Genomic DNA, 18494 nt, shown 5'->3' on the forward strand with positions numbered 1-18494 from the left:
CAATTAACCTCTTCACTGCCAGGTGTCTATCCCTGCGAGGCTGTTAAAAGTGTGTTGTATTGAATCGAGACTAAAGGGAAAAAGCTGCAAACCACATGACAATAATAAAAAAGATACAACTACCGGTGCTCCTGGTTCAGGATTCTCTGTGATGATCCAGCTTACAATGGAAAGTATAAGAAATAGGGCTCCACACAATTTTCAAGATAAATTTATTGCCAACAAATTGACTGACGTTTCGGCCACAATTGGCCTTTCTCAAAGCAGAATGCCATTCTGCTTTGAGAAAGCCCAATTGTGGCCGAAACGTCAGTCAATGTGTTGGCAATAAATGTATCTTGAAAATTCCGTGGAGCCCTGTTTCCTATTGAATCGAGAAACATATTTTGTGTAATGTGACACAGCCACACAGGGTGGCTTTTTATTTACATGGAGGCTGTTCCATTCCAAAGTAAATTGCTATCCACCTATAAAATTGACCCCATATACCAGCACTGTTTCCATTGAGCAGAAAATGATGCCAAATCAATCTGGTGAAACCAGAAATGTTACTTGGGTCAATGTCCCCACTGATAAAAAGCCTGTTATTGTCCCAGTTCAGGTATCTGACTAGATATATGAACGTTTTAATGTGAATTGTGATAGTTGAAAAGTCAAAACCATTTTAGCCTAGAGTAAAAGTTTGATATACATTGCTTAAAAAAAAGTATTTTTGCATGGCAATACACATGTATGTATGTATGTATGTATGTGTGTATGTATGTATGTATGTATGTGTGTATGTCTTTATTTATATAGCGCCATTCATGTACATAGCGCTTTACAGAAGTAATACACATGACAATCATATAAATAACGAATAATACAAATAACACATAATGGGAAGAAGTGCTTCAGACATAAAAGTGACATTTAGGAAAAGGAGTCCCTGCCCCGAAGAGCTTACACATATAATACATCTTTCAAGTCCGGCATATTTATATTTATAGAAACGATGTAACTGCAAGATGCAACTAGTCAGGTACAATACCTTTCAAATAATATGCACAATATAGTGTTTATCAATGACAGGTCACATTGTACAGTAATTTTAGTTTCTGCATGATAGAAACAGAAAGGCCCTCTTTATGCTGGGCAAGACATCAAGCCATTCAGATGCAAACAAGGTCCAGGATAAAGCAGGGACATTAGTGCTTCAGAGGGGTTGTGGTGAGTGACACTGTCATCAGTAAACATCAGATGCATCTGAAGGAGTGGTGAAGTTTAAAAGACAAGTTATCTATGATACTTCTAATAAGAAATATGGTAACATGAAACTTCTGTCCATCTAGTACAGGGGAGGCCAAACCCAGTCATAAAGAGCCACCAACAGGTCAGGTTTAACGGATATCCCTGCTTCAGCACTTGTGCTGAAGCAGGGATATCCCTTTAAACCTGACCAGTTGGTGGCCCTTGAGGACAGTTGGCCACTCCTGATCTAGTGTCTTCTAACTGTGATCACTCTTTTAGATGTCCAAGCCAGTGATGGAGAAGAAAAGACGGGCCAGGGTCAATAACTCTTTGGAGCAGCTCAAAGCCTTACTTGAAAAACATTACACCTATAATGTAAGTTGAACTGATACTCATTCATTTATAAAGTTTGTGAAGATAAAATCATGTATATCCATAATGCTATCTATGCTTTGGAATGTGTCACTTGATAAATCAGACTATTGATGTCCTGCTCAAAGTCACTAGATTATCTTTCTTTCTCTCTGTTCAGGCGAGGAAGAGGAAGCTGGAGAAGGCGGATATCTTGGAGCTGACAGTAAAGCACATTCAAAAGCTGCACAATATGAGGCAACAAGGTGAGTTAGAAATCTGCAATATAGGCTGCTCATCATATAATGAAGCACAATACATAGAGGGTTATGCTTCCATTTAGAGAAACTATGAGGGTGAGGGGGGGGGGGGGGAGCAATGTACTTGCTGCAGGGAAACACGGGGTGTACTATTATTAAATACATTAAGCTTGGTGTTAGGCTTGACACACTTTTGAAGCCCCTAACTATTATATATTATCCTCATGGCGGTGGCATCCCCTCACTCCTCCTGTATTGTCATCACAGGTCAAATAATATCCTGACCTAAGAGCTAGTTCTTTAAAGGGAAGAGATCAAATACTTAGCATAGTACAGTATATAGAAATTCAGCGTGGCGTGAGTTTCTTTCACTGTCACACTTATACAAACGTAGCCTTGATGTGTTATCCTATAATCTTCTTCCCATTGCAGGAATTGCTATTGTGGATCAGAAAGGGGTCACTGAGTATAAAGCCGGATTCAGAGGTTGCCTGACCAGACTCAATGAGTATTTACTGAAGACAAAAACCTCAGAGGAGAAACTGGGACTGAGGATTATTGACCACATGAAATCACTTGGCTCTGTCACCCATGTAAGTCAGAGGCAGGTATCAAGGACCCCAAGCAGCCTAATAATGCAGGGGAGTTCTCTGTCTACAGCTCTGGCTCTTAAACAAGGGCTTTCAAATGACCAATCTATCTCTAGGTCTTCAGATTCTAAAACCATAAGAAAGACGACGAGCCTGCAAAGTAAAATCAGGAATACAGACATTATACCTTGTTCTATTAAAACTCCACCAAGGTTAGGTCATTTAGAAAAGAAACAGTGCGAAGTGAGCTATCACCAAGAGGTTATTGTAATGCACTTTATTCCTCCACCATGCCGTGAAACAAATGACTATCCCCATAACACATTTCAACAGCCACTGCAAAAATGCTGGCGCCCATGGTGAACAAATTCACTTTGACACCTAAAATGTATCCCTACTCATACAAAACCCTATAGAAATCCCGTGCATACTGAGAGAATATTGGTGAGTAATAAATGAAGATAAACTTTAATCCACCGAAGATCACCAAATTATAAATAATTGTATGATACTCAAATGTAATAAGAAGACACGTGAAGCAACTCAAGTTTAATATTATAAACTGGGACACTTTTATAGTGGACATTGTATTCTCAACCACGGGGGATTGTCCAAGGTTAAAGCAGCAAAACATGTGACATCTTATATGTTTTTTTTTTTTTAAATAAATCACTTCTGTAGTATTAGATAATAGTGACTGTTTTTTTTTATCAGCATTCAACTCTTAATGCCATTTTAATGAGGTTTAATGCATCCTTTGATTTCTATGGAAGGTTTTAGCACCTCTCCAGCTGCGAAGATTGTTGCAACACTTTTCTGTTTGTGATCATTTGCTGCCAATATTCACAGCTGTTTGAGCTGCAAACTGTAACAATAGTCAATGTTACTTTAGTAATTTCCAGATACATTGTACTGTAGCTACTAAGGTTCACTGAAGGATTGATTGAAACGGAAAGGCAGCCATTATGTTAGGCACACAATCAGGATTTGTACAGATTTATAACAGGAGGACCAAACAATTGCCATCTTAGGTAAGAATGTAGGGGGAGGGGGTAGTATTATTGCTTTAAGCTTTCTTTGATATCCTTCTGAATGGTATTTGTTCAAAACTGAGTTTATGTAGAAGAATATATGGGGGCACCATTTCCACTTAGAAGTGAGCCAATTACTTTATGTATCTTGAAAGTGATCCTATCATTGGTGGCATTGGGTAGTAATTAAATAAACAGTAAATAATGTTTTTTCCCACTGTGCTAATTTGTACAGCCTTGTAATTGTAAACTTGTTGCTTCTGCTTAATAAAGACGTGTTGGCAATCTGCTTTACCAACCAGTCATGATCTTGTAATGAGATTGCTGTTTATAGTACAATAATTCGCCATTACCAATTGTTCATAAGCATTTCCACACATTGTTGTTATTTTCTTATGTTTTTGTGAATAATCCATTACTGTATTGTTGTTTGACATACTGTAAATAATGAAATGCTATTAAAACATAAACATACAGACTGTTCAAGCTCTATCTTTATTAAAAATATTCTTTTTGATCAAGTATACCAAATCGGCCACATTTTTGTGTCTTTTCCTTGCTCTTTAAAGTAGGAACTCTTTTTTAAGAAATAGCTTTGACTGCACACAAAGAAAGTACATATAAAACTTAAGTAGGTGTGTATTCTTTGGTAAAGTAGGTGCGTGTTCTTACCCCCGTTTTGCAGGCTTTGATAAATGAGCACCCAGAAAGTACAACAGAGAATCCACATTAAATCAGCTCTGCTCTTCTTAGAGCAGCACACATTTATATGTCTGCTTTACAAGACGGAAGCATATAGTGGAAGGATTACTAAAGAATCAGATCACTTCAGCCTCCCTTTGTTAATTAAGTTCTCTAACTATGGGACACGTCATCGAAAGTAGCGTTAAAGTGGCAAATAACACACTTAAATATAAAGTAAAACTGAGAAAAGTATAAAGCACAAGTTTCAATCATCTAATGTCTCTATATAAAGAGAGGAACACCTCCTATTATTACATACAATTATATGGTTGCAAATTCATGGTTACATTAAGGGTACAGGGCTATACGTTATTTATAGAGACATTGCATGACTGTTAAAGATAATATATGTTATAGTCCTATGGAGCAGTTACAGACCAGATTAAAATGTGAGAGCTTTAATTTTGTGGCGCAGGCTGGAGGAGTAGCCGAGCGGTTCGCCCTCATTGGCTGAATCGCCCCGTGACCCGGCCGTTGCGCTACAAAAACAAAAAAAATTGTCTCATGAAAAATCTGCCGCTTCATACCGCGTGGCCGCGCACTCTATGGCCTGCCTCATTGAGGTGCTGCCTTCTGTTTGCGCTCACACATGCGGTCACAAGCAGTATGGAGGGCCTAAGAGAAGGCGGCGCAGTTAGCTTGCCCAGAAAGTATTTGAAGGCAAGACAGGTGAGATGAATTTTGCGCCAAGACTCAATTTACTTTAATCCCTAATTGTTGGAGTTACTCACAATTGCAAGTAACAAAATAAAATGCAGAAACCAATGTTGTTTTCTAATGAAATCTATTTTATTAATACTTTGTTAAGTAAAATTCCTGCTGTAAACATTGAAAACTCCTCCTAAATGTCTCCTATTGACACTCACCCTTCCCTCCGTTATCAACAAGAAGTTAAAGCATCAGAAAACAATGGCAAATTGCTTTGCTCTCTAAGCTAAAATACTTGTTATATGAAAGGTTTAGTTGAAAGCACCTGCTGTCTTAAATGCTTCTATTTATATATTATATTTAATAATTGGATGCTCTTCAGGAAATCCATCTACCATTGTCTCTTATGATGTGAGGGATACTAACAATATTCTCACCTGAAACAAAAGCAATATTCTTTTCACTTCTCTTTGTTTCCAAATGTAGATTAATCATTGAAGGTTCATCTCAAATAGGGAAACAGAATGCAAAAAAAAACCCTGGGGCTGGGTGCCAGTTTCTGCAGAGATCACCTCCATACATGTATGTGTTCATACTTCAGGATATTAAGTGTAGACAAAAGGTTTGACACTTTGTAACATGTGTTACATATGTGTATACTGTAGTTCTATTTGCCAGAGAAGATTCCTCCCCCTTACACATGGAAGAGGTTTTCTTTGACCCAGCTAGAGAATAATTCTGCCAGCAGATATAGACATCCCATTATAATATGCTCACCATCTATCTGCTCTTATTTCTCCACATATCTTCATATCATAAATGAATGGAAACTGGGACAAATAGTTTTATACATAATTGAAAGATACATTATTTTGTTCAAGAGAGTTTTACAAATAGAAATTGAATACTTTACAGAATATGTGCTGGTTTAAAAAGTTGTCACTGTAATTATCATGTTCATATCCTCAATAAATCCTTTGCTTTATTGTCCTTTTTTTTGTATAATACATCACCCCTTAGAGAACTGGCAAAAGAACCCCCACATAAAACATCGACCATTCAAAAGTTGCTTTATTAAACAATAATATTGTCATTAAATATAGGCCAAAGTGACAGTTCAGGATTACATTAAACTGCAATATGTACAAAATAAGAAAAACAAGCTGCTCCAGCTCACATACAGACAGATTTGTAAGGTATGACATATGGCTTCAATTTCTTACCATTATGGATCACTGTGATAAATTGATGTAGTGAATATGTATTAATTCAGGTGTCAGTGACACTGAGGCATGTTGACATCATTGGCAGAAAAGTGTCTTTGAGTCAGATTGATGGGATCATTAGCCCGGCGCTGCCTTTAGGATCAGAGCGTGAAGCTAGGGGAAGAGGGGACATGGGGCGAGAGGGTGGGGGACTGAATTGGAGCATGATTCTCACTTCAAACCAGACCTGACCATTACTAATTGCTGGATTTTTCGGTTACTTTTCTACTGGTTAAGGATTTGTACCGCACAAGTAACACTATATTCACCATATGTTTCACAGGGGAAGAAAGGGAAACAGAGGGTGGTCTGCACATCTAATCGGCTGTTGTATAAAAGCTGTTGGATATATTATTAATCTGGTTATTGTTTGCAGTGTAGTTATGCAACACAGAGGCTTGTTGCTGTTAATATACCATTCAACATGTATTTGTATTATGCTATCTTAATATGTTATGTAAATAATGTAAAACTCGGTGAATAATGATAATATTGGGCTATTGATGATTTGTTTTGTATTATAAACTCAGTGATTTTATGAAGACAACAAATAAATAGAACACACCCATTGTTATTCTTAAAACTCAAATTACAAATCAAAGAGCTATCACAAGGGGGTGTACATGGTGAGTACAATGCACTATTCATTGTATACTCGGCGGCTATGTATTAAAGTCTCCTTACTGCCACACCAGGGGAAAACTAGTCCAAAAACACTGCCCAGATGTAAAGCAAGAAATCCCCATTGGCTTCAGTTGGAATGTTTTTCCCTAATAAATCCGGTGCAATGTTGATGGCCAAATTTAGCAGTGGTCAGACTTTGTAAAAAAAAAAAAAAACAACCTGGAAAAATGTACTTTGTATGTACTCTTCCATGTATGAAGTAGACATGGGGTCATAGAGTCAGCTATCCTTTAGAGATGTATATACAGCATCTGAACTGCATGAATAAATATTAATAGTAGAGACTAAAACTGGTACATGTGAATAGAAGGGGAGCTGGTCTGGTATACACAAAAGGCTTTGTTCTCTTTTTGATTCTTCTGTGTCATAGTGTTTGAAGTGTGTTTTTTGTTTCAATAAAAGGATACAGATCTACAGTGTACAGCATCCATGTATAATTACATTTCATTCTTTTATTGCTATACTACAAGCACATACAGTATATTATACATATATGGAGCTTTCCAATTTCAAGTAGCATAAAATGAAACTCTGAGAATATAATCCCCCTTTAAAGTGTTACCTCGTTATATATATCGGTATGTATTGTCTGCGTGTATCAGCATAACAACGATCATTTGCTTACTAAAGGAACTTCATATGAAAGACTTGCAGAAGCCAAAGGAGTTTATGACAAGGAAGAACATCATTAGGTAACAAATTACTCTAAACAAGACTTTTAGTTATCTTAACAATAGGGCCTGCATTGTTACTCTCACTCACTTTCTCTGAGACAATAGACACGAGGGCTCCGGTGGGTGTCCCAACAATGCAGCAAATCATTTTCTATACGTTACTGTGGTCAGTTTTAAATGAAAAAGCGAGTTTCGTCCGCGTCAAAGGCTTGAAACCAAGCGCACTGTGCTCACACGCTTGTGAATGATTGAAGGGAATTCTGCACTCTAAGGCAAAGACAATGAGAGTATTCTACTCTGATCTCAAGATGTGACTAGAAAGACATCGTGCAGCTGTATGTGATAGAAGAAGAAACAGTTAGTCATCCAGGTGTAAAGTACTTTAGATTGCTTTGATTATACTCAATGGAGTAAGTGTGTAACTGTAGAGTAGATAATTTATTTTATCTAATGAGACACAACTCTCTGCACTACCTTGGACAACGTATGGGTTAATTACAGGCTAGGAAAGTGGGTCACTGTTTTCAGAAAAACCTAAATGCATTTCAATAAAAAATGAAAACTGTGTGAGATCGAAAAATAAGTAGTGGTAATGCAACTGCTTGTGCCTGCACACTTCCATATTTGGTGCAGGTCTTCTACTGCTTATGCCCCAGTTTTGTACATTGGAGTAAATTTACATACCCCTTTGTATTCAAAGGGCGCCAAAACATCAACTACATATAATGGCACGTGTAATATTACAAGATTACATTGATCTTGAAAATTAACCAAAATACCAAACTAATCAAGCTTGTGCTTTGTGCTTTTTTTCTCCTTAGTAGCTATATAGCCCCTAGAGTACAATTTATTTGAACACTAGTGACAATGTCTGTGCTATCACAATGCTGCATCTCTCTGTTAAATACATGATTAGTGTACTCTAGACACGTCATCTGATTAATATAAATCCTATCTACTTGTTAGAAACATACATAATACAAAAATAACAACTAACATAAAAGCTTCTGATTATTTTTATCTTGATAAATAAATCCCTGTAAATTGGTAATAAGCCATTAATTTATGGTTTTACTGCAGTTGGTGAAATCTAAATCAGTGGGGGCATTAATATACATTACCATATAAAGCATCCAAAACGTGTGATTATGTATAATGGTGACAAAAACAAATAAAATAAAAACCCACAAATATGTTTGCTTTTGTCTGAGTTAATTGCAGGAACCCTATTATTTAACTGTTTTATATTGATGCAGATTATCCTATTCAATATGCTGTTAAAATGCTTCGTAACGTTGGAGAAGATTCATCTACATTTAAATAAATGGGATTAAAATGTCTTCAGACACAGGGAAGCAGCCTCACAGCATATTGAACAGGAGCTGTGCGAGTTTCTGACACCTCTGGTGTGGATGCAGATTTTCGATGTCCAGAAAAATGAAAAGGAAATTGTGCCACAGTAACTTACATCACTGTGCTCCATTCCCCTTTCCCCTTTCCCTACCCTTAAAACTTAGTCTGTTTAAGGACGATCCAGTTGATTAGTCTTCACTAGTCAGCTAAGGACTTGCTACACAGTCAGTGACCACCAGGACTTGCTCTGACCTTGCTTATTTACCCCGCTACAATAATACCCTATTTGCAATAACTCATTAGATAATTAGAAAAGACGAGGGGTCAAGTCGTGGGCCAATAAAGTGCGTATTTGATACTAAGATGAAGCGAAGAGGAGAATTGTACAGTATGCTGCACTTCCTGCATCAGCTTGTGATTTTTGAAGCAGTTTCGCAGGAGTCAGGGAGAAAGTGAGCGAGTATATGGAATTCTGCACGTGGGTCGGTATTTGTTGCCATCCCAGGGGAATTTGCACTAGATTTACAGACTTTAACATTTTTATACAGTTTCTCACAATTTAAGAGGACAAAAAGTGCATATGATCTAAATGCTCTTTTTGGGAGTTTGATATAATCCTCCACACCATTTATCTATTTAAAAAAAACAGGGGACATAGAAGGTTTAATATCGTAACTTTGCTTTGATGTAGTTTAATATGTGCTTGTTTTAGACATTGTTGACCAGTGTTTGGTTGTAACATCTGTGCAGTAGGTTTCTAACCACTACTAACTAATAATACACGTATAATTGCAATTAAACCACATGCTTGCTGATATAATAAATCCCAGTCGTTGCAGTCACTTTTCAATTATGTTGTTTAATAAAAAAAAAAACCTCACATAAACCTAAACGGATCAGTAGAGGTTTATCAACTTGTTGAGTTAGTTATGCAAGCCAGATGTTTAGCAATTCAAAGTAACCTAGTGTCAAATGTCACGTGTATAGGAACAATAGCATCGGGCTTTATGTGCTTCAGGAATCCTTTGTGCATATAGGGAACAATGAGGGGTTTTCACAATAATCCTATAAATATTCGCCAGTTGCTTTTTTAAAATTTATTTTCAACACCCAACCATACACAAAGTCCTGTTTATATGCGCTTGTTTCCAGTTTAGCTATTCATCAATATACAGTTTTCCTACTGCCTCATTTGTCAATTTTCAAGCCAGAAAGCCTTAAACAACTTTTAGAAGAGTCTATAGTAACTCTCCAATCTGTCTGTTTGGTTACAGGACAATCAAAGGGCAGACGCGTGCCTATAGCATTACCCACTGCTGTATAGATTTTCATATCTCTACTGCTACTGTATTGAAACCCACCCCGTGCTACTATACCTATAAAGCAGCAACGCCCCGGGTTAGGGGAGTGTGCCATGAAATGCTGCCACCAAGTTGGGAAGGGACTGAAAGTTGAGGGCGTTGCTGCAATTTGCCACGCTGCAAGGTGCCATCCTGAATCAGAAATACACACAAGGACCATCTCCTCTGCTTACAGAAAAGGAGAAAGTGCCATTAAATGATCCAGCAGACAGGATGCTGCATGCTGCTTTATGACAAATGTAGATGGAATAGGGAGGGTGCCTTGGGACACTTGAAGAATCAAATATACTTTTCTTTGATGTTATTTGTCTAAATAGCATTTATTTTTCACTAGGGCAGAGACAGACCCAACATTAGCTTACAAAAAAATACCAAGTGGTGCCATGTTGTGATTCATTAACAAGGGATGGATCAGTGCAACGTTTAGTGATGATGTTGTTTTGTATTTAACCCCTTCTGTTGAAGAAATACCTTGTTCTGCAATACCCTTTGGAATGAAAGGGGTTAATATTCTTGTGGTTATGACAAATGTAATGCACCTATTAGTATGTTATGTTACATTGTAGGCACATTATTATTCTATTTTATTTGAATGGCACCAACATATCCCACAGAAGCATGGGGGTTATGTACTAAACATTACAAACGGCTCATTGGGCGCAAGGCAAACTCAATTTCAGTTGAGCTTCTGTGCAACTTGAAATCTCACATTTTCACTCCAGCTGCATAAAAAATAATAATATATTTTTTCATTTGTTTTAGAGCACAGAAATGAAGTGCACTTGGTGTACAAATGTAAACGGTATACTGTATACTGTATACTACAAAATAATATTTTTGCACGCTATTAAAAGTGTCAGAATCATCCGCCATGTTCAACTTGAGAGAAACCCTTAATAGGCCATTAATATTGTTAGCGCAAATTTAAGTTGCTAGGAAGTTTCATGATAAAGGTTACAACATGTATTATTTTCACAGTATGGCTATTATAAATCATATTATAATAATAATATTTACTAATGCTAGTTATAAATTAAAAAAAAATACATATATTTCTGTTTTCATTTAAATTGTAACAACCAGGTATTCAACACAGGATGCACATTTTTTAAAAAGTTTGTATTTCAATTTTTTTAAGCGTTAACGCAATTTTGAAAAAATATATAGTTCAGAGGCCCCTGTTTGTTATGAAAGTTGATGGCACCACAAAGTTTTCAGTGTTTGGACTCAAAGGTTGTTATACAGTATATCAAAGTCTCTCAACTGTAAAACTGGAGCAACACCAGAGTTAAAACATTGCATCGGATTTATCAAAGGAAAAGGTCCCGGATGATACAATGAGATCTTTTGCTTTCATAAATATGGTGCGGCTTGCTTGCTCCAGTTTAGCAGCCATGAGACTTTGGGGCCGATTCACTAAGCTACGTTAACTAGCGCTAAAATGGGTTATATCGCTCGGCCGCAAAAGGCTGAAGCCATAAGCGCTATTCACTAAGGCTGCTCGGCGCGTTTACGGCCGGCCTTGGCCAAAAGGGCCATAGTGCACGATCACCTTTCCCCCCCTGTTATCGTGCTAAAAGTTATTTAGCACGATAACTATTATAAACAAAGAAGCCTGTAAGAACTGCATGGAGACGCTGCGTCTCAATGCACGGCTCTTACAGGCGATCGTGCTGGCCAAATATGATTTTTAATAGTAGTATACATGAGCAGGGGGTCTTCTGAGCTGAACCGCATTGGTTTCAGGTCCGAGGACCCCCTACTTCAGGAGATATAAGCCCCGTTATGGGGTGCCGGTATCCCCTGCAGAATTTCAATGTCCCGGTCACGTGACGCGGGAGTTTTAAAAGTGCAGGGGATACCGGCACCCCATAACGGGGCCTGTAACTCCTGAAGTAGAGGGTCCTCGGACCTGAAACCAATGGGGTTCAGCTCAGGAGACCCCCTGCACATCTACACTAGTATTAAAAAACAGATAACAATAAATAATAATTAATTACCATAGCGGCTATCCACTATGGTAATGAAGCTGCATTAATGTACATTTTAATAATAGTGTGTGGGAGCAGGGGGTCCCCTGCTACCACACAATATTAATAAAAATACATTAAAGCAGCTTCATTACCTTAGCGGCTATCCGCTAAGGCAATGAAGGGGTTAAGGCATAATAGCATGTTTATTGGGGACAATTGCCCCCAATAAACATAGCAATATACCACACACATCCCCCCGCCCCCTAATACACACACTAAATTAATGTGCAAAATTACTATTATCCACATATGGATAATAATGCATTTGCCCATTAAATATACATTAATACAATAAATAGATTAAATACATGTTGTACTCACCCTTGTCCGGCACCCACGATGAAGGCCAGCCGCATCTTCCTCCCCGTCCATACACTGGGGCGCTGAAAAATATACAAAATAAGAAAAAGTGCCAAACTAATGTCCCCTAGCCCCTTAATGACCTTAGTGGTTATTAACCGTTACAGTCATTAAGGGGTTAAGCCACCCTGACCCGATACCCACTTATTTGTACAGTGGCTTCATCATGTATATATATATATATATATATATATATATATATATATATATATATATATATATATATATATATATATATATATATATATATATATATATATATATACTGTATATGCATGATTAACCAATATACAAATAAATACTGTACATGGCCAAATACAAATCTCTCCCAATATCTACCATCACCAAGTTCAATCAATATCTAATAAATCAAAATACAGACATTCAATTTGACAATGTGTACACGATACAAATAATCTTTGCATCATATATGCTATGTCAAACAATGCTCCAAATCAAAGACACTAATCCAAACAAGATACAGATACAATCATTAAAGAAAAACAAAGCATCAACACAATTAATTTACCATCAATTAATCCAATCACCAATCAATTACAATCCAATTCAATTACACACTTCAAATCCTACATTCAAACCATTGTGTAAATTAATCTATGACAAAGTAACCATCAAACAACATCTATATGCCAAAAATAAGCCAATAAAATAATCTATAGAAACCAGCCATTAACTAAACATTTGCAAACATTAAATGTACATTAGCAACACATTTTTACACAAAGCAGCAAATTACCATTAAAAAAAACATCCAAACAAGGCAAGCCAACACGTTTTTATTATACCTGTATGTATGTCCATCTATAGTTTACAGACATAAATACAGGTGCAATAAAAGAGCATTAAAAACAATTTAATCACATTAAAAATGAACATACAATACAACCACTGATTTGTCCTGTACGTATGTATACCCATAGTGACATACATACATTCAGGACAAATAAATGGACATTTAAAAAAATGGATTCAGGGAAAAAAGTCCAAAAAACCTGTAAAATAAAATTAAAATACATTTTCTTTTTTTACTTACCATTAGATGAACCAGTCACAGCAATCAAGGGGAACCGGAACCACTGGAGCAGCTAATCCAACAACAGGAACCAGGTAACCATAAAATAAAAAATCCATTACAATCCACAAGTGTCTTTATCTTCTTTTTTCTATTTGTAATCCATTGTGGGGTCTTCTCCGTCTTCTTCTGTCTTCTTCTGGGGTCTTCTTTCTTCTTCCGGGGTCTTCTTATCTTCATCTGCCACACCCTGGTCTTCTTTCTTCATAGGAGGTCTTTCCTCCTCGGCGTCAAGCCTGAAAATGAGACGACATAGGCTTTTAAAGGCCTATGACATCACATTTTCGTCATATGGTTTCACGGCCCTGATTGGGCCGTGAAAACCATGTGTTTTGGCCGACAAAAAAAAAATGATGACGTCATTTAAAGGCAATGAAAGCACAGCCAATCAGAATTGGCTGTGCTTCAATTGCCTTTAAGATAAGATCATGAACTGAAAGATGGCCGGCCTCACATGGTACGGTAGCCAATCAGAGTGTGGGAACTCCATCCCAACTCTGATTGGCTCAAGTAGATCATGTGACAGAGGCTTTGGGGAGAACGGATGTGACGTTCTTGAAAGCCTGTCACATGGTACTTGAGCCAATCAGAGTTGGGATGTATTTCCCACGCTCTGATTGGCTAACGTATCATGTGAGGCCGGCCATCTTTCAGTTCATGACGTCATCTTAAAGGCAATTGAAGCACAGCCTATTCTGATTGGCTGTGCTTTCATTGCTTTTAAATGACGTCATCATTTTTTTTTTGTCGGCCAAAACACATGGTTTTCACGGCCCAATCAGGGCCGTGAAACCATATGATGAAAATGTGATGTCAAAAGCCTTTAAAAACCTATGTCGTCTCATTTTCAGGCTTGACGCCGAGGAGGAAAGACCTCCTATGAAGAAAGAAGACCAGGGTGTGGCGGATGAAGATAAGAAGACCCCGGAAGAAGAAAGAAGACCCCAGAAGAAGACAGAAGAAGACGGAGAAGACCCCACGATGGATTACAAATAGAAAAAAGAAGATAAAGACACTTGTGGATTGTAATGGATTTTTTATTTTATGGTTACCTGGTTCCTGTTGTTGGATTAGCTGCTCCAGTGGTTCCGGTTCCCCTTGATTGCTGTGACTGGTACATCTAATGGTAAGTAAAAAAAGAAAATGTATTTTAATTTTATTTTACAGGTTTTTTGGATTTTTTTCCCTGACGTCCATTTTTTTTTATGTCCATTTATTTGTCCTGAATGTATGTATGTCACTATGGGTATACATACGTACAGGACAAATCAGTGGTTGTACAGTATTGTATGTTCATTTTTAATGTGATTAAATTGTTTTTAATGCTCTTTTATTGCACCTGTATTTATGTCTGTAAACTATAGATGGACATACATACAGATATAATAAAAACGTGTTGGCTTACCTTGTTTGGATGTTTTTTTGAATGGTATTTTGCTGCTTTGTATAAAAATGTGTTGCTAATGTACATTTAATGTTTGCAAATGTTTAGTTAAAGGCTGGTTTCTATGGATTATTTTATTGGCTTATTTTTGGCATATAGATGTTGTTTGATGGTTACTTTGTCATAGATTAATTTACACAATGGTTTGATTGTAGGATTTGAAGTGTGTAATTGAATTGGATTGTAATTGATTGTGATTGGATTAATTGATGGTAAATTAATTGTGTTGATGCTTTGTTTTTCTTTAATGATTGTATCTGTATCTTGTTTGGATTAGTGTCTTTGATTTGGAGCATTGTTTGACATAGTATATATGATGCAAAGATTATTTGTATCGTGTACACATTGTCAAATTGAATGTCTGTATTTTGATTTATTAGATATTGATTGAGCTTGGTGATGGTAGATATTGGGAGAGATTTGTATTTGGCCATGTACAGTATTTATTTGTATATTGGTTAATCATGCATATACAGTATATATATATATTATAATATATATATATATTATAATATATATATATAAATATATATATTATAATATATATATTATAATATATATATATTTATATATATATATACACATGATGAAGCCACTGTACAAATAAATGGGCGAAGGGTGGGTATCGGGTCAGGGTGGCTTAACCTCTTAATGACTGTAGCGGTTAATAACTGCTAAGGTCATTAAGGGGTTAGGGGACATTAGTTTGGCACTTGTTTTTATTTTGTATATTTTTCAGCACCCCAGTGTATGGATAAGGAGGAAGATGCGGCTGGCCTTCATCGTGGGTGCCGGACAAGGGTGAGTACAACATGTATTTAATGTATTTATTGTATTAATGTATATTTAATGGGCAAAAGCATTATTATCCATATGTGGATAATAGTAATTTTGCACATTAATATACTGTATGTGTTAGGGGACGGGGGTATTTTTTTACAGTCTTGTTTAATTTTTGGGGGCACACCATTGGTACCGCAGGCTCGCAGGGACCCCCGGACTCCCCCGGACGGCCGTGGGGACCCCCGGATAACCCCGCGGGCCTGTTGTATGGATGGTGTGCCAGCAAAAAGGTAAACAATGAAATTTTTTCTATATCCAGCTTCTTTTGCGCCTGCCTTTTCCTGGCGCGTTTGGCGCGTTTTTTAAGGCCGATTCACTTAGCGCTGCTTAGTGAATTGGTAGTACTGGCAAAAATGAGCGCAATAGGCTGATCGTGCGCATTTTGCGCAGAGGGCAAAAAAAAAACATTTTAAGACTGATAAAGCGCCGTTATCACTGCTTAGTGAATCGCAATGCAGCTTTATCGGGCTTAAAGGGTACTTTGCGCTCTTAAAGCCACTTAACGGAGCTTAGTGAATCGGCCCCAATGATACATAGACCCCATAGAGAAAAGGGCTAAAGCCTTAACTTTGTGTGTGTCTGTAACAGGGGAAAGCTTGTTACCAACAGTTAGGACTGTTGGGTGTTGGCCAGCAAATAGTTAATCACTGCCTAGAGAAAGCAAGAGGATAAACGAGCCCAGCAGTGTTTGTAAGGTTAAGAAGCAGGCAGGATACAGCCCAAGGGGTTGCTGTTCCTGGACTACAGAGGGGAACTGTGCTGTGTTATGTATATAGACTTTTGCTTGCTGGAGCTGTATTTTGAGTTGCTGAACTTTGGCTGAATAAAAGCTTACATTTACTTTTCCAACCTGCAAGTCTTTACCTCTGCAAGCATTTTGTAGCTACTATGTCATAGGGTCTGGTACTTCAGGGATCCCATGACATAGTAGCTAAGTCATAAATTCCCCCCTTGTTTTTTTATGGAGCTCAGAACATGCTCTATCCCCCACTCCCCCCACTCACTCCCCCCACTCATGGAGCGATCATGTGACAAGTGCCGGAGGTTACTGTGGAATTCTGGTGCCGTGGTCCCTCAGGCACTCATAGAGTTAATACATGGCTTGATATTTCTCAAATTGCATGAAAGAAGGGCACAAGAAACGTCACACTGTGAAGGTAAGAGATTCAGGACTATGATACCAATAATGAAATGTTTCCACAGAGCTGAAATACTGGAGCAAAAGTTGATGTACAATAACACAAGGTTAAATAAAAGAAAGCTATAGGGCAGTGGTGGGGAACGTCAGGCCCAAGGGCCGTATAAGGCCCTCGAAATCATTTGGTCTGGCCCTGCTAAGGCAACTGCTATAACCGGGGTCGCGCTAATTTAAAAAAAAATGGCCACTACGCCCGATCGGGAGGAGGGAGGAGGTGGTTGTGAGGCGCCGGCAGCCCTACATGATCGCCAGCAGCCACCGTACTTCCCCCGCACTCCCCCTGCAGCATTCCCCGCACTTCCCCCATGCTTCTCCAGCAGTTCCCCCCACACTTACCCCAGCATCCGCCCTACATGATACCCCCAGCAGCAGCAGCAACTACCAGAGGTATGGGGGCGGGGTTCTGTGTGCCTACATGCCTGCTGTGTGCCTGCCTGTCTGTGTCTGTATGGCCCGCGAACGATGTTATAAATATCTAAATGGCCCTTGGCAGAAAAAAGGTTCCCCACCCCTGCTATAGGGAGTGAAGGTGGAAGGAGGGGTGAGCTTTGTATCAAATTCGTTGGCTGTAAAACTGGAGAAAAAGCCAAAGAGAAAAAAATCCAGTTGTGTTCTTGACCTTCCCATCCATCCATACACATTCAATCTCATTGGCCTGCATAACACTGCTCTCTCCTAATTTACTTCTTACCCATCACTCAGTGACTCCTTTGCTGACATCCTTTTTTCCCTCCCTTTCACAGTTTGTGTACCCCAGACAGGGGAGTAACTAAAATGTTTGGGCCCCCTGACAATTTTTCTTAAAGGGACCCCCAAATAAAAAATGCTATATAAAGCTAGTTTCCAGAGGAGCTGCCTCTCCTCTCTTACACTCCATCCCCCTCTCACACACCTCCTTGCTATCTCATCCCCTCTATCTCCCCCTTCTCACACCACTACTCTCATCCTCTCTGTCTATCTCTGACTCCCCCTTTCACTGTTCCTCCCTCTCTCTCCTTCTTCCCCTCTTTCTCTCTCCCCAACTCTACCACTCTCTTACTCTCCCCCTCTCTTTCTGTCTTTCTACCTCTCTCTCACTCAATCCCCCCACTCACTCTCCCCCTCCACCCACTCTTTGCCCCCTCCTCCAACTCTCTCCCCACTCCTAGCACTCTTTCCCCCTCCTCCAACTCTCTCCGCTCCCTCTCACTTTCTCCCCCTCACACTCAATCCCCTCTCACTCAATCCCCCTCCCCTCTCACTAAATACCCCATATATAACCCCCTCCCCTCAATCCCCATCTCTCACTTAATCCCCTCACACTTAATCCCCCTCTGCTCTCACTAAATCCCC

At 38.5% G+C, this 18494-nt stretch overlaps 1 protein-coding gene across 2 annotated transcripts; it reads left to right on the forward strand.

Annotated features, from left to right (window-relative positions):
- The first annotated feature begins 1447 nt into the window (after positions 1–1447).
- HES3 (hes family bHLH transcription factor 3) lies at positions 1448–5709 on the forward strand. Of its 2 annotated transcripts, XM_075603178.1 has the most exons (4): positions 1448–1605; positions 1763–1847; positions 2274–2434; positions 5341–5709. In XM_075603178.1, the coding sequence occupies exons 1-4, from the start codon at positions 1510–1512 to the stop codon at positions 5350–5352; spliced, it is 354 nt and encodes a 117-aa protein (XP_075459293.1). In that variant the 5' UTR covers positions 1448–1509; the 3' UTR covers positions 5353–5709. The 2 variants fall into 2 exon arrangements, with proteins under 2 accessions (XP_075459293.1, XP_075459291.1); XM_075603176.1 differs by lacking the exon at positions 5341–5709 and having other exon boundaries at positions 1449–1605; positions 2274–3828.
- Positions 5710–18494: the final 12785 nt, after the last annotated feature.

Source organism: Ascaphus truei, chromosome 6 (assembly GCF_040206685.1).
Source record: "Ascaphus truei isolate aAscTru1 chromosome 6, aAscTru1.hap1, whole genome shotgun sequence".
NCBI classification, from domain to species: Eukaryota; Metazoa; Chordata; class Amphibia; order Anura; family Ascaphidae; genus Ascaphus; species Ascaphus truei.